The 16,526-nt window shown below is 41.0% G+C and overlaps 1 protein-coding gene across 1 annotated transcript in view; it reads right to left on the reverse strand.

Annotated features, from left to right (window-relative positions):
- Positions 1-16,526, reverse strand: part of LOC128700756 (sodium-dependent serotonin transporter-like) — a 106,768-nt gene that overhangs the window by 27,447 nt on the left and 62,795 nt on the right. Inside the window, exons 5-6 of the mRNA XM_070097175.1 lie at positions 4,340-4,559; positions 996-1,134 (exon numbers count right to left, since the gene is read on the reverse strand). Coding sequence (XP_069953276.1) covers positions 996-1,134; positions 4,340-4,559 — 359 coding nt within the window. The remainder of the gene's footprint in view (positions 1-995; positions 1,135-4,339; positions 4,560-16,526) is intronic.

The following is a 16,526-nucleotide window of genomic DNA, read 5'->3' on the forward strand; positions in this document are numbered from 1 at the left end:
ATGACCTTACGAGTTAAGCGCTTCCCCATCAATATAATACAATGTAATACAACCTGTAGGTATTGTATACCATTTTCACATTTAAGGTCAGCTGTGTCTAGTGTGGATACCGTTCTCATACAGTAAACTCTGTGTACTAATGTTGGTAGAATTACCAGGAGCTTCGTCAAACTCCTGGAGAGCGAAACGTTGCCACAATAAAATGTCACATCAGTCGCACATATGTCCTTTTACCTAATAAGCTTTTTCATAACTCTCTACATTTAGTGATTTTTTTAATAATATAATTCAGAAAAGTGTATTCAAAATTCAGTATCATCTACTATAAATTCCTTTCCTCGTAATGTTCAACTCTAGATGGATTTTTGTCAATCGCATATACAAAAAATCGCACTATAAATAGAGGGCTTTATAAAAGGGGTTACTGTATCGTATACGAATAACGTCATAGAGATAATGATTTTAACTGGTATCTTCGTCTATGTCAGATTGAGAAATGAAAAAAAGATAATTGACTGAGGATCAGAGATTTTTCAGTGTATAGCCTCATCTGTCCACTCTTCGAGATATTGGTTTTACGTGTATTTTATGTGTTACTAAACCATGATCACGAAGTGTGTGCGTATTGCATCAGTATTTGTCTTCTTCCAGTGTTTACAACCATGTGCAAGTGGTCCATCAGTTCAAGAAGCATGGATATATGTAGCGCTTGAACCCCTTTGAGAACGTCTCGCTCTAAAACCATATTGCACTGGGATGTGTTATAGTTCTCCTTCCTTGGGTTCAGCTGTATCATCTCAGCGCTCTATCAAAGATTTTTTTATGTGTGACGGTAATGCTATTATTGATCTATGGTTATTTTTGGGGGATTCCTATACTGCTCCCTTTGTGGAGTGGGGACACACCAGTGGTTCCTGGAGCTTTTTGGGGCCACCTGCCCTGACCCGACCTAAGTTCATCCCTGGCCTCCCAGCAGTTCTGACCTTACCACGTACCTTTCCAGTAGATTTTACTCCTTTCCAGAGGGAGAAGTAGACAAGAACGAAGACGGAGAAGAGGCACAGTGCCAGTGAGCCCTTGACTGGTCCCAAGTCCCCAAGACCTGTAGACTTGTCCACCTCCAGCACCTCCTTCCTGCAGGGATGGGTTGAGAAGGATATATGGTTAGTACAGAAGGGAGATTGAAACCTCTAGCACCTTTTTGCAGGGGTAGGAGGAGGGAGGTATGGTTAATGGAGTATTGAAGGGGGAAAATGAAACCTCCAGCACTACCTTCTTGTAAGGGTAGGAAGAGGAACGTATGAGTAGGAACGATTGAGAGAAGGAGACCAGCACCTCCTTCCTGTAAGGGTAAGAGAAGGAGGGAGTTTTTGTTAAGGACGCAGTGGAAGGTTAGTAATGATGACTGGAAAAAAAGGTCAACGAGAGTAAGAGTGAGTGAGGAGATGAGTAGCTAAGATTCACATTACGAATGTCGTATATAAAACCCGGGTAAACAGCACGGCGTCCGTGAAGGCAAGAAGAATGATAGAGAATTTTAGCAAGATGAACACGTCTTTTGTGCTTTTTAATAATAATAATAATAATCGCATTGTTAATATAAAAACAGCCTTCATGGATGCAAGAATCTCGAAGTATCTCAGAATATTCGAGGCGGCTCTATGGTCATTAAGAGCCATAACCTCCTACGATCCAATTAACCAGTGGCCCCAGCTGACGTATCGGAGATTAGGCTTGTGTGGTGATCCCAGGACTGTAACTGGACCTGACTGTGCTGCACTACTCCACGCTTCATTTTTTGGTCATTATTTCCGCGTTTTCACCTCATTAATGTAAACAAGAGATAAGCCGTAACACTTTTTGCTTCCACAATGATAGTCACATTGATTACGAGGGGCTTTAATTGTTAAATCGAAATAATATTATCTCTTACCTTATTATATATATATATATATATATATATATATATATATATATATATATATATATATATATATATATATATATATATATATATATGTATATATATATGTATATATATATATATGTATATATATATATATATATATATATATATATATATATATATATATATATATATATATATATATATATATATATATATATATATATATATATTATCTGTATTTATATGATATTCTAACAATAGCAGCATTTATGTGCGATTTTAAGAATTTCTCTAAACTAGACATTGAATGGAATATTTAGTTTAGTTATATGATGACCCACAGCTGGAGCTTTTGGCCATTTGACCGAGGACTTCCGCTGGCTTACCCTTTCGCTTCTTTAAAAAGCATTGTTATTATTATAACTATTAGGTAACTGTGGTCCGGCTGGGCTAGGATAAGTCAGGTTCGTCAGGAAACAGGACAAGTGTTCCTTGTTGTTGTAGGTTCGCAGGTCTTGTCCCAGCCCGGGTCTTTTCCAGATGGTGACCCGGCCTTGGCACCCTGTCTTGGGAGTGTCTCAGACCTATGTCTGCCATGGGAGGAGGTACAAGTACCTCCTCATCTTCTGGGACCAACTGTCCCCAGGCCTAGCTCCATTCCCGGCCCTCACGAGGCTTGTAGGGAGAAGTTAGACCTCTGGTCTGCCATCTTCCCCACCCCAGGGAGGCTCGTGGAAATGGCAGCCTTGTGAGCTGCAGGTGGTAGCAAGCTCTAGCTCTGGCACCTTCCTCGCCCCAGGAGGGCTCGTGGGAGTGATTGTGGTCCCGTGCTTACTTGCTACTACTTGCTACCAAAATTTTGGGGTCCAGTCCCTGGACCCTTTATGTACCTCTGTAATCTTTCGACTGCCGCCCACAGGATGGGTATGGGGCACATACTAAACATATTAAACTAAGGTTAGGTTAGGTAAGGCTCCTCAGAAAACAGGACAAGTGTTTCCTGACGCTGGTCTTAGTCAGATGATGACCCGCCATTAGAGCTCTTGGTCATCAGACCGAGGCCTTCCGCTGGCTTACCGGTCCACCCCTATAAAAATTATGGTCATTTATAACCATTTATTGTAGTTATATATATTAAACTAATTATTATTATTATTATTATTAAAGATTAGCCGGTATTCTCCCGGCCCGGGCCTTTTCCAAGTGGTGGCCCGGCCTTGGCTCCCTCTTTAGGGAGTGTCTGAGACCTAAGTCTCCCATGGGAGGAGGCACAAGTACCTCCTCATCTTTGGGACCATCTGTCCCCAGGCCTAGCCACAAGCTAGGCCTCTCTGGTCTGCCATCCCCGCCACAAGGGGGCAAATGGGAATGACAGTCTTATGAGCTAAAGGCTCGGGCTCAGGCACTTACCCTACCCTAGAAGGGTTAGGCATGGTGTCGATGTATATTAAACTAATTATTATTATTATTATTATTAAAGATTCGCCGGTATTCTCCCGGCCCGGGCCTTTTCCAAGTGGTGGCCCGGCCTTGGCTCCCTCTTTAGGGAGTGTCTGAGACCTAAGTCTCCCATGGGAGTAGGCACAAGTACCTCCTCATCTTTGGGACCAACTGTCCCCAGGCCTAGTCACTAGCCACAAGCTAGGCCTCTCTGGTCTGCCATCCCCGCCCCAAGGGGGCAAATGGGAATGACAGTCTTATGAGCTAAAGGCTCGGGCTCAGGCACCTACCCTACCCTAGAAGGGTTAGGCATGAAAACTAATTAGTTAGTTAGTTAAAGATTAGCCGGTATTCTCCCGGCCCGGGCCTTGTCCAAGTGGTGGCCCGGCCTTGGCTCCCTCTTTAGGGAGTGTCTGAGACCTAAGTCTCCCATGGGAGGAGGCACAAGTACCTCCTCATCTTTGGGACCAACTGTCCCCAGGCCTAGCCACAAGCTAGGCCTCTCTGGTCTGCCATCCCCGCCCCAAGGGGACAAATGGGAATGACAGTCTTATGAGCTAAAGGCTCGGGCTCAGGCACCTACCCTACCCTAGAAGGGTTAGGCATGAAAACTAACTAAACTGTTGCTACTACTACAGAGATGACTGCGTACCCACATAAATTGTTAAAGAAATTATGTTCACAACTGTTAAATGTGAGTTATCATATACAGTGAGTGATGTGTAGATAATAATAAGACGTTCCTCAATTTTTCATTTGAAATCCAATTGAAATAACAATTTTGATTAAAATAATAGTAATTCTTATTTCTCCACAATGCATCAGCTTCAGTGGGTAGTTCGGCCTCACTAAATGCATAACCATCATGTTTTTAAAATATTTAAGGCCTGCAGACACTTCAGTAGTTGGAGAAGCAAACTTCTAGAACTCCTTGCACTGAATGAGCCACACAGGTTTAACTCTTCACTGTTTTTCATAGCAAGTACTCACCTGAAGAATTCCTTGGCAGGGGAGACTGTGAGAGACTTATCGGTGGCGTTGTGGACGTTAGCCGTGAGCGTGCAGTTCTCGGAGTTCCAAGAGTTACCACAGGAGGTCCACGGCAGCTCACTGCTGAAGGAGGCCACTAAGTAGTAGACGCTCCAGGCTAAGATGGTGTTGTAGTACATGGCCATGTACAAGTCGATGATACAGATGGCATATCCGATACCTGGTGGCACAGACGGGAAGATACATTTGATTCTACCTTGGGTTATCCTTAGTCAAATATTTATACTGTGCTTACAAAGTTTGTCTGTGGCATCTATGTTCCCTCAAAAAATGATAGTGACTCTAGAGCTGTCTACTATGGACCGTCTGTTTTGTACTATCTACCAGATACTGTGTCGTCTACAACATACCGTCTACGGCAAGGGTGTCCCCCCCCCCAAAAAAAAAATAATAGTCGTCTAGCTTGATTTGTGAGCAGCGTCACCCATCTGCTTACCTGTTAATTTGTTTGTGTAATTGCTTACCTGTTAATTTGCTTGTCTAATTGCTTACCTTCATGCTTTTCTGCCTCCATTGCCTGTCCATCTGCTTACCTATTTGCCTTCCTGTTTACCTAGCAGCCTGCTAGCGTGAGTATGGAGCCAGCAGGGAGGGACAATACGAGAGCTGAGTGTCACACACCACTTGTGCAGTTCTTGGGCTGAGTAGCCAGCCATCTCTTGTGTTGTTGATGCTTCTGTTTGGAGTGTAGAGGAGGGGAAGGAGGGAGAGAGGGGAAGATCCAGCCCAATTCAACCAACTTACACCATTAATGTCTTTCTTTCTCTCTCTCTCACTTTCCCTTGTTATATGTTTTTCTTTCTCTCTTTTCTGTATATTAAAAAAAATGGACATTCATAGAAATTCCTCGTACGTGTCCGAAATTTTCTGAAACATCTTTGGACAATGAGGATCCCATTAAAACTATCGTAACCTCTGGAACTCTGTGAGACCTCGAGACAATCTGAAGAATTTGAAGGTTAGGTAAGGTTTGTCAGGAAACAGAACAAGTGTTTCCTGACGCTGGTCTTAATCAGATGATGACCCACAACTGGAACTTTTGGTCATCTGACCGAGGCCTTCAACTGGCTTACCCCTCCACCCCTTTAAAAAATATAGTCATATATATAACCAATTCTTTTAAGAATTTGAAGATCCTGAGAGGAGTCAAGGGAATAAAAAAAAAGATGCTTGTTGGAGAAAACTTCTTGTGTTGGAGAAGACTTCTTGTGTTGGAGAAAACTTCTTGTGTTGGAGAAAACTTCTTGTGTTGTAGAAAACTTCTTGTGTTGGAGAAAACTTCTTGTGTTGGAGAAAACTTCTTGTGTTGGAGAAAACTTCTTGTGTTGGAGAAAACTTCTTGTGTTGGAGAAAACTTCTTGTGTTGGAGAAAACTTCTTGTGTTGGAGAAAACTTCTTGTGTTGGAGAAAACTTCTTGTGTTGGAGAAAACTTCTTGTGTTGGAGAAAACTTCTTGTGTTGGAGAAAACTTCTTGTGTTGGAGAAAACTTACTGTGTTGGAGAAAACTTCTTGTGTTGAAGAAAACTTCTTGTGTTGGAGAAAACTTACTGTGTTGGAGAAAACTTCTTGTGTTGAAGAAAACTTCTTATGTTGGAGAAAACTTCTTGTGTTGGTGAAAACTTCTTGTGTTGGAGAAAACTTATTGTGTTAGAGAAAACTTCTTGTGTTGGAGAAAACTTCTTGTGTTGGAGAAAACTTCTTGTGTTGGAGAAAACTTCTTGTGTTGGAGAAAACTTCTTGTGTTGGAGAAAACTTCTTGTGTTGGAGAAAACTTCTTGTGTTGGAGAAAACTTCGTGTTGGAGAAAACTTCTTGTGTTGGAGAAAACTTCTTGTGTTGGAGAAAACTTACTGTGTTGGAGAAAACTTCTTGTGTTGGAGAAAACTTCTTGTGTTGGAGAAAACTTATTGTGTTGGAGAAAACTTATTGTGTTGGAGAAAACTTCTTGTGTTGGAGAAAACTTCTTGTGTTGGAGAAAACTTCTTGTGTTGGAGAAAACTTCTTGTGTTGGAGAAAACTTACTGTGTTGGAGAAAACTTCTTGTGTTGGAGAAAACTTCTTGTGTTGGAGAGAAAACTTCTTGTGTTGGAGAAAACTTCTTGTGTTGGAGAAAACTTCTTGTGTTGAAGAAAACTTATTGTGTTGGAAAAAACTTCTTGTGTTGGAGAAAACTTCTTGTGTTGAAGAAAACTTCTTGTGTTGGAGAAAACTTCTTGTGTTGGAGAAAACTTCTTGTGTTGGAGAAAACTTCTTGTGTTGGAGAAAACTTCTTGTGTTGGAGAAAACTTCTTGTGTTGGAGAAAACTTCTTGTGTTGGAGAAAACTTCTTGTGTTGGAGAAAACTTACTGTGTTGGAGAAAACTTCTTGTGTTGGAGAAAACTTCTTGTGTTGGAGAAAACTTATTGTGTTGGAGAAAACTTATTGTGTTGGAGAAAACTTCTTGTGTTGGAGAAAACTTATTGTGTTGGAGAAAACTTATTGTGTTGGAGAAAACTTATTGTGTTGGAGAAAACTTATTGTGTTGGAGAAAACTTATTGTGTTGGAGAAAACTTCTTGTGTTGGAGAAAACTTCTTGTGTTGGAGAAAACTTACTGTGTTGGAGAAAACTTCTTGTGTTGGAGAAAACTTATTGTGTTGTAGAAAACTTCTTGTGTTGGAGAAAACTTCTTGTGTTGGAGAAAACTTATTGTGTTGGAGAAAACTTCTTGTGTTGGAGAAAACTTCTTGTGTTGGAGAAAACTTCTTGTGTTGGAGAAAACTTCTTGTGTTGGAGAAAGCTTCTTGTGTTGGAGAAAACTTCTTGTGTTGGAGAAAACTTACTGTGTTGGAGAAAACTTATTGTGTTGGAGAAAACTTCTTGTGTTGAAGAAAACTTATTGTGTTGAAGAAAACTTATTGTGTTGGAGAAAACTTATTGTGTTGGAGAAAACTTATTGTGTTGGAGAAAACTTCTTGTGTTGAAGAAAACTTCTTGTGTTGGAGAAAACTTCTTGTGTTGGAGAAAACTTCTTGTGTTGGAGAAACTTCTTGTGTTGGAGAAAACTTATTGTGTTGGAGAAAACTTCTTGTGTTGGAGAAAACTTCTTGTGTTGGAGAAAACTTCTTGTGTTGGAGAAAACTTCTTGTGTTGGAGAAAACTTCTTGTGTTGAAGAAAACTTCTTGTGTTGGAGAAAACTTCTTGTGTTGAAAAAAACTTCTTGTGTTGGAGAAAACTTCTTGTTGAAGAAAACTTGTGTTGAAAAAAACTTCTTGTGTTGGAGAAAACTTCTTGTGTTGAAAAAAACTTCTTGTGTTGGAGAAAACTTCTTGTTGAAGAAAACTTCTTGTGTTGAAGAAAACTTCTTGTGTTGGAGAAAACTTATTGTGTTGGAGAAAACTTATTGTGTTGGAGAAAACTTCTTGTTGAAGAAAACTTCTTGTGTTGAAGAAAACTTCTTGTGTTGGAGAAAACTTATTGTGTTGGAGAAAACTTATTGTGTTGGAGAAAACTTCTTGTTGAAGAAAACTTCTTGTGTTGAAGAAAACTTCTCGTGAAGAAAACTTCTTGTGTTGGAGAAAACTTCTTGTGTTGGAGAAAACTTCTTGTGTTGGAGAAAACTTCTTGTGTTGGAGAAAACTTCTTGTGTTGAAGAAAACTTATTGTGTTGGAAAAAACTTCTTGTGTTGGAGAAAACTTCTTGTGTTGAAGAAAACTTCTTGTGTTCGAGAAAACTTCTTGTGTTGGAGAAAACTTCTCGTGTTGAAGAAAACTTCTTGTGTTGGAGAAAACTTATTGTGTTGGAGAAAACTTCTTGTGTTGGAGAAAACTTCTCGTGTTGAAGAAAACTTCTTGTGTTGGAGAAAACTTATTGTGTTGGAGAAAACTTATTGTGTTGGAGAAAACTTCTCGTGTTGAAGAAAACTTCTTGTGTTGGAGAAAACTTATTGTGTTGGAGAAAACTTCTTGTGTTGAAGAAAATTTCTTGTGTTGAAGAAAACTTCTTGTGTTGGAGAAAACTTCTTGTGTTGAAGAAAACTTCTTGTGTTGGAGAAAACTTTCTGGTCCAGTGAAACTTCCTCGACATTGAAAACTTATGGGCAGAGTGAAACCTAATGAATGCAGTGAAACCTTGTGTCTACCGTGAAACCTAATAGACGGGGTGAAACCTTATGGGTATAGTGAAGCCTCGTGAACACAGTGAAATTTTACGGACAGAGTGAAACCTTGTGGAAACAGTGAAATATACGGACACAGTCAAAACTATATCCCCGTTACTCGAAGTCTCAGTGTAACGCTAATGTATAGCAGGAGTCTTTGAACTTGTTGTTACTGCTGTTGTTACTGCTGTTGTTACTGCTGTTGTTACTGCTGTTGTTACTGCTGCTGTTACTGCTGTTGTTACTGCTGCTGTTACTGCTGTTGTTACTGCTGTTGTTACTGCTGTTGTTACTGCTGTTGTTACTGCTGTTGTTACTGCTGTTGTTACTGCTGCTGTTACTGCTGTTGTTACTGCTGTTGTTACTGCTGTTGTTACTGCTGTTGTTACTGCCGCTGTTACTGCTGTTGTTACTGCTGCTGTTACTGCTGCTGTTACTGCTGCTGTTACTGCTGTTGTTACTGCTGTTGTTACTGCTGTTGTTACTGCTGCTGTTACTGCTGTTGTTACTGCTGTTGTTACTGCTGTTGTTACTGCTGTTGTTACTGCTGTTGTTACTGCTGTTGTTACTGCTGTTGTTACTGCTGCTGTTACTGCTGTTGTTACTGCTGTTGTTACTGCTGCTGTTACTGCCGCTGTTACTGCTGTTGTTACTGCTGTTGTTACTGCTGTTGTTACTGCTGCTGTTACTGCTGTTGTTACTGCTGTTGTTACTGCTGTTGTTACTGCTGTTGTTACTGCTGTTGTTACTGCTGTTGTTACTGCTGCTGTTACTGCCGCTGTTACTGCTGTTGTTACTGCTGTTGTTACTGCTGTTGTTACTGCTGTTACTGCTGTTGTTACTGCTGTTGTTACTGCTGTTGTTACTGCTGTTGTTACTGCTGCTGTTACTGCCGCTGTTACTGCTGTTGTTACTGCTGTTGTTACTGCTGTTGTTACTGCTGTTGTTACTGCTGCTGTTACTGCTGTTGTTACTGCTGCTATTACTGCTGTTGTTACTGCTGTTGTTACTGCTGTTGTTACTGCTGTTGTTACTGCTGTTGTTACTGCTGCTATTACTGCCGCTGTTACTGCTGTTGTTACTGCTGCTGTTACTGCTGTTGTTACTGCTGTTGTTACTGATGTTGTTACTGCTGTTGTTACTGCTGTTGTTACTGCTGTTGTTACTGCTGCTGTTACTGCTGCTGTTACTGCTGTTGTTACTGCTGTTGTTACTGCTGCTGTTACTGCTGTTGTTACTGCTGTTGTTACTGCTGTTGTTACTGCTGCTGTTACTGCTGTTGTTACTGCTGCTGTTACTGCCGCTGTTACTGCTGTTGTTACTGCTGTTGTTACTGCTGCTGTTACTGCCGCTGTTACTGCCGCTGTTACTGCTGTTGTTACTGCTGTTGTTACTGCTGCTGTTACTGCTGTTGTTACTGCTGTTGTTACTGCTGCTGTTACTGCTGTTGTTACTGCTGTTGTTACTGCTGTTGTTACTGCTGCTGTTACTGCCGCTGTTACTGCCGCTGTTACTGCTGTTGTTACTGCTGCTGTTACTGCTGCTGTTACTGCTGTTGTTACTGCTGCTGTTACTGCTGTTGTTACTGCTGTTGTTACTGCTGTTGTTACTGCTGTTGTTACTGCTGTTGTTACTGCTGTTGTTACTGCTGTTGTTACTGCTGTTGTTACTGCTGTTGTTACTGCTGTTGTTACTGCTGTTGTTACTGCTGCTGTTACTGCTGTTGTTACTGCTGTTGTTACTGCCGCTGTTACTGCTGTTGTTACTGCTGCTGTTACTGCTGTTGTTACTGCTGCTGTTACTGCTGTTGTTACTGCTGTTGTTACTGCTGCTGTTACTGCTGTTGTTACTGCTGTTGTTACTGCTGTTGTTACTGCTGTTGTTACTGCTGCTGTTACTGCTGTTGTTACTGCTGCTGTTACTGCTGTTGTTACTGCTGTTGTTACTGCTGTTGTTACTGCTGTTGTTACTGCTGCTGTTACTGCTGTTGTTACTGCTGCTGTTACTGCTGTTGTTACTGCTGTTGTTACTGCTGCTGTTACTGCTGTTGTTACTGCTGTTGTTACTGCTGCTGTTACTGCTGTTGTTACTGCTGTTGTTACTGCTGTTGTTACTGCTGTTGTTACTGCCGCTGTTACTGCTGTTGTTACTGCCGCTGTTACTGCTGTTGTTACTGCCGCTGTTACTGCCGCTGTTACTGCCGCTGCTACTGCCGCTGTTACTGCAGCTGTTACTGCCGCTGTTACTGCTGCTGCTAGTTTTCTTGCTAATGCTGGTGCGGTTGCTATTCTTGATTATGCACTTACTGTTGCTATTATTGCTGTTGCTAAGGTTGCTGCTACTTTTATTGGTGTTACTGGTGGTGTTGCCGCGGGACATGAGAAGACAAAGCACTAAACTAAGCGCCATTAACGCTTCACAGGAGACACGTCTTTCATAATATATTCCTCTTTATCGTAGAAGAAAAGAAGCATTTAGGTGGTCACAAAACTGTGATTGTTGCACAGCAGCGGGCCCCCTGCAGAGGGCCCCCTGCAGAGGGTCCCCATGCGGTAAACAAAGAAGCCTAGTCTCGAAGCGAGAGTCAAAAACGTCCAAAATTTCACGTTCCCTGCCTTTCCCTGCTTATCTAGTTGTCAGACGAATCACGACTGTTCATCCAATTTATTTATTTATTGCTAAATATATATCATATATTTACGTAGCTAAACTAACCCAACATAACGTAATATATCCGTCATATATATATATATATATATATATATATATATATATATATATATATATATATATATATATATATATATATATATATATATATATATATATATATATATATATATATATATATATATATATATATATATATATATATATATATATATATATATATATATATATATATATATATATATATATATATATTAACACCCCTACGTATACTCCAAAATTTCGTACATTGATGAAGATGTATTTGTCTCTCCCCTAATTTAAATACAAGTAAAGTACTTATTATGGGGGATTTAATAAGTATGTAATTATAAAAGTTAGGAGACCATGAACTGATCTCCAGCGGTTGTTATATGTACTGTGACGAGGTCAGGTTGTTGCTGTCTCTTGTGTCTCTCTGTCAGTGGTCCACTCTTACCTCAGCACCGCACAAACAACTTGTCTGGTCAGAGACCAGGAGAAACACACACACACACACACACACACACACACATACACACACACACACACACACACACACACACACACACACACACACACACACACACACACACCATTATATATGGATTCGATATCAGAATGAGTTGCGGTTTTACGACACAATGTTAATTAAATATTGACGGTCTTGACCTACGCTGCTTCTTATCCTCTTGTGTGTCTCTCTCCATCTGCTACTCAGTGTAACACTTAGTTTCTCACACTAACACCTGGTGATTCCTCACTTTGTTCAGTGCACTCAAACCTACCCGGAAATCCTCTCCCATTTGTTTACCACCAGCCACACCACCACCCACACCACCAGCCACACCACAAAACACCACCACCCACACCACCACCCACACCACCACCCACACCACCACCCACACCACCATACCTTCCATATCCCTCCCTGTCCACCATACATATATGCTCCTAGACTGTTACTAAAGTCATGCATCAATTTTCTCAAACTTAAGCCACATCTCTATGTAAAACAAACATTCTTCCCATCGTACAAATTTAACCAAAGTCGTTCTCATCCGTATATAATCTTCATTTAAATTGTAATGATATGTACATAAATTTGCATACTGATAAGCACAGTTGTTTAGTAATTTACGTGCATGCGTTATGGAGTTCCTGGAGCTCCTTAGATGTGGGTGAGAACCCAAGTTGCAGCAGCGTTAATTTCTTGTCCGGATCGCCACACTCAGACCCTGGAAGAGATATGTGACAGTTTTCAGGTCTCAGGTGGTTACAATAATCCTGGAACTCAGTTCTGTGAGGAAACCCAAGAGCCCATAGAGACGAAGTAGTACTTGTGAGCCCAGTGCCCATGCTTTTTGAGGTTGTTAACTCTGTGATCAGAAGCACAGATATGATGACCAGCACAAATGTAGGACTCAGTATGGAAGATACACAAACAGTCCCGCACCAGCAGTCTAATGTTCTTATAGGGATATTATGTGATATAATGTAGAGCTTTTGGTCTTCTGAGCGAAGACTTCCGCTGGCTTACCGGTCCACCCCGTTAAATATTGTGGTTACGATTATAACCATTTCACACTATTGAGAGTGTCCGTGGCTCGATCACCGGTACGGGTAGAAACACTGGTCATGTTTCCTTACACCTGGTGTCTCCGTTCACCTAGCAGTAAGTAGGTACCTGGGTGCTATCCGACTGGTGTGGGTCGCATCCTGGGGGAGGGGTAGTATATCTCAGGTAGGGCTGAGCTTTGAAATGAGCAGAGGTATGATAACTCTGTCTGTAAAACCGATCTGTGTAGAAATAAAAAGGTAAATTAACCTAACCTAACCTAACCTAACCTAAATTAACCTATGTAAAGTAAAAGGACACAAGTGCAACTAATGTGACATTTATTGTGGCAACGTTTCGCTCTCCAGGAGCTTTATCAAGCCATTACAAACAATACATGGACACAGAGGGTATATAAAGGCTCAGAGTGAGGTGAATACTAGTGAGGTACCATTTCGATGTTCACTAGTGGTAGTAGTAGTAGTAGTAGTAGTGGTAGTGACAAAAGTAATACAATATGGTAGAACAATTAATTCGTACATGAGTAAAAGGATATAAAAGCTATTACTTGGGTAACATAAAAATAGGTTGGACAAATATAAACTGGAATGAGGCAGCTTGTTTCAGTGTTCACTCTCTGTGCTTTGTGTAGTATAACAGGAGAGACTATGTGATGGCAGGGTTTACTGTTTTCAGGAGGATTCTTGCTAAGACTTCGGAGATGGTGAAGCTGCCGTTGTTTTGTTTAATTGTATTCGAAACAGCGATCAGTGCTGATTCAAGGCACTTGCGTGTGCGGAAATTAGTTTCTTTTATCACTAATTGGGCGTCTCTGAATTTCATAAGATGATTTGTGGAATTTCGGTGTTGTACACAGGCGTTGTTTAAGTTGTCGTTCCTACATGCGTATATGTGTTCATTGAGGCGGGTGTCGAGGTTTCTTGCTGTTTCACCTACGTAGATCTTGTCACAGCCTCCACAGGGTATAGTGTAAACTCCTGCATTGACTGGTTCGTGGTGCTTGGGTTTTGTCCTGGTTAGATCCTTTATTGAAGTGGTAGAAGCGATGGCGACTCTGGTGTTAGCTTGTGAAAGTACTTTTGAGACGTTTAGTGCAACCTGGCTGTTGGGAAGAATTATAACTTTGTTGGGAGCGGTGTTGATGCGTGGAGAATTGATGATCTGAAGAGCTCTTTTCTTGCAGTCTTTGATGAAAAAAGAAGGAAATTGTAACTCAGTGAATGTTTGGTGAATGTAAGTACATTCCTCGTCAAGAAACTCAGGACTACAAATTCGGTATGCTCTTAGAAAAAACCCGATGATGATGCCTCTTTTGGTCTTGGTATCTTGACTGGAATAGAAGTGTGTGAGATCATTTTTATTGGTGGGTTTCCGATAAACTTGAAATCTTAGGTTGTTGTCTACTTTGTGAATGAGGACGTCGAGGAAAGGTAGCTTGTCATTGGACTCTTCTTCTAGTGTAAACTGAATCGCTGGTTCAACTGCATTGAGCCTTGCCTGAAGATCCCGTACATCAAAACGTTTTGGAGTTATTACGAGGACATCGTCCACGTAACGTAACCAAGTGACGCTTGAAGGGATGATGTTGGCGAAGTGTTCGGACTCTAGGTGTTCCATGTATAAGTTGGCTAGGACGGCACTTATTGGGGACCCCATTCCCATGCCGTAGGTTTGTTTGTAGAGCTTGTTATTGAAGGAAAAACAGTTGAAGTTAACACAGAGTTCAATCAAGTCAACAAAATCTCCGGGAGGTAAAGGAAGATTAAGGTCCTGGTTGACTTTACGTCGTAGAACCTCGATGGCTTTTTTGGTAGGTACTTTTGTGAAGAGGGAAGTCACATCCAAACTGCTTAGTTTCTTGTTACGGATGGAGAGGTTACGGATGCGGTTGAGAAGGTCGCCTGAGTGTTTAAGATGAGCGGGGCTGATGGTCCCCAGAAGGCAGGAAAGATGTTTGGCAAGAACTCCGGCTAGTTTGTGTGGAGCACTTCTATTCCAGTCAAGATACCAAGACCAAAAGAGGCATCATCATCGGATTTTTCCTAAGAGCATACCGAATTTGTAGTCCTGAGTTTCTTGACGAGGAATGTACTTACATTCACCAAACATTCACTGAGTTACAATTTCCTTCTTTTTTCATCAAAGACTGCAAGAAAAGAGCTCTTCAGATCATCAATTCTCCACGCATCAACACCGCTCCCAACAAAGTTATAATTCTTCCCAACAGCCAGGTTGCACTAAACGTCTCAAAAGTACTTTCACAAGCTAACACCAGAGTCGCCATCGCTTCTACCACTTCAATAAAGGATCTAACCAGGACAAAACCCAAGCACCACGAACCAGTCAATGCAGGAGTTTACACTATACCCTGTGGAGGCTGTGACAAGATCTACGTAGGTGAAACAGCAAGAAACCTCGACACCCGCCTCAATGAACACATATACGCATGTAGGAACGACAACTTAAACAACGCCTGTGTACAACACCGAAATTCCACAAATCATCTTATGAAATTCAGAGACGCCCAATTAGTGATAAAAGAAACTAATTTCCGCAGACGCAAGTGCCTTGAATCAGCACTGATCGCTGTTTCGAATACAATTAAACAAAACAACGGCAGCTTCACCATCTCCGAAGTCTTAGCAAGAATCCTCCTGAAAACAGTAAACCCTGCCATCACATAGTCTCTCCTGTTATACTACACAAAGCACAGAGAGTGAACACTGAAACAAGCTGCCTCATTCCAGTTTGTATTTGTCCAACCTATTTTTATGTTACCCAAGTAATAGCTTTTATATCCTTTTACTCATGTACGAATTAATTGCTCTACCATATTGTATTACTTTTGTCACTACTACTACTACTACTACTACCACTAGTGAACATCGAAATGGTACCTCACTAGTATTCACCTCACTCTGAGCCTTTATATACCCTCTGTGTCCATGTATCGTTTGTAATGGCTTGATAAAGCTCCTGGAGAGCGAAACGTTGCCACAATAAATGTCACATTAGTTGCACTTGTGTCCTTTTACTTTACATATTGTCGGTAATTCCACCAACTTTATTAAATTAACCTAACCTAACCTAACTTAACCTAACCTAACCTAACCTAACCTAAATTAACCTAACCTAACCTAACCTAACCTAACCTAACCTGACCTAACCTAACCTGACCTGACCTGACCTGACCTGACCTAACCTAACCTAACCTAACCTGACCTGACCTAACCTAACCTGACCTGACCTAACCTAACCTAACCTAACCTAACCTAACCTAACCTAACCTGACCTGACCTGACCTGACCTGACCTGACCTGACCTAACCTAACCTGACCTGACCTGACCTGACCTGACCTGACCTAACCTAACCTAACCTACCGTAATCTGGACAAGAAGTTAAATTTTTGGTCAGTTTAAGTTGAATTAGGTTGGTTTAATTAGGTTAGAGTTACTTATCAGAAATTAGCATCAATCCCATTTGCAAAAAAATGTCTCTAGTACCATTTTATAATGTACATAAAGTTGGAAAAACTATATAAGAAAAATCCTTCATTAAGGTAAACGTTAGCTTATTATTATTACGAGGAAGAGCTAAACTCTTAGGTGTTATGACAGCGTTTGGGAAATAATCACGTTTGATAACGAGGAATGGAAGGGTAACTCAAGTAATTTGGATCAGTCACAAAAACCACATGAAAATGTCATCTTCCCTATCGT

The sequence above is a fragment of the Cherax quadricarinatus genome, chromosome 56 (genome assembly GCF_038502225.1).
Source record: "Cherax quadricarinatus isolate ZL_2023a chromosome 56, ASM3850222v1, whole genome shotgun sequence".
Classification (NCBI taxonomy): Eukaryota; Metazoa; Arthropoda; class Malacostraca; order Decapoda; family Parastacidae; genus Cherax; species Cherax quadricarinatus.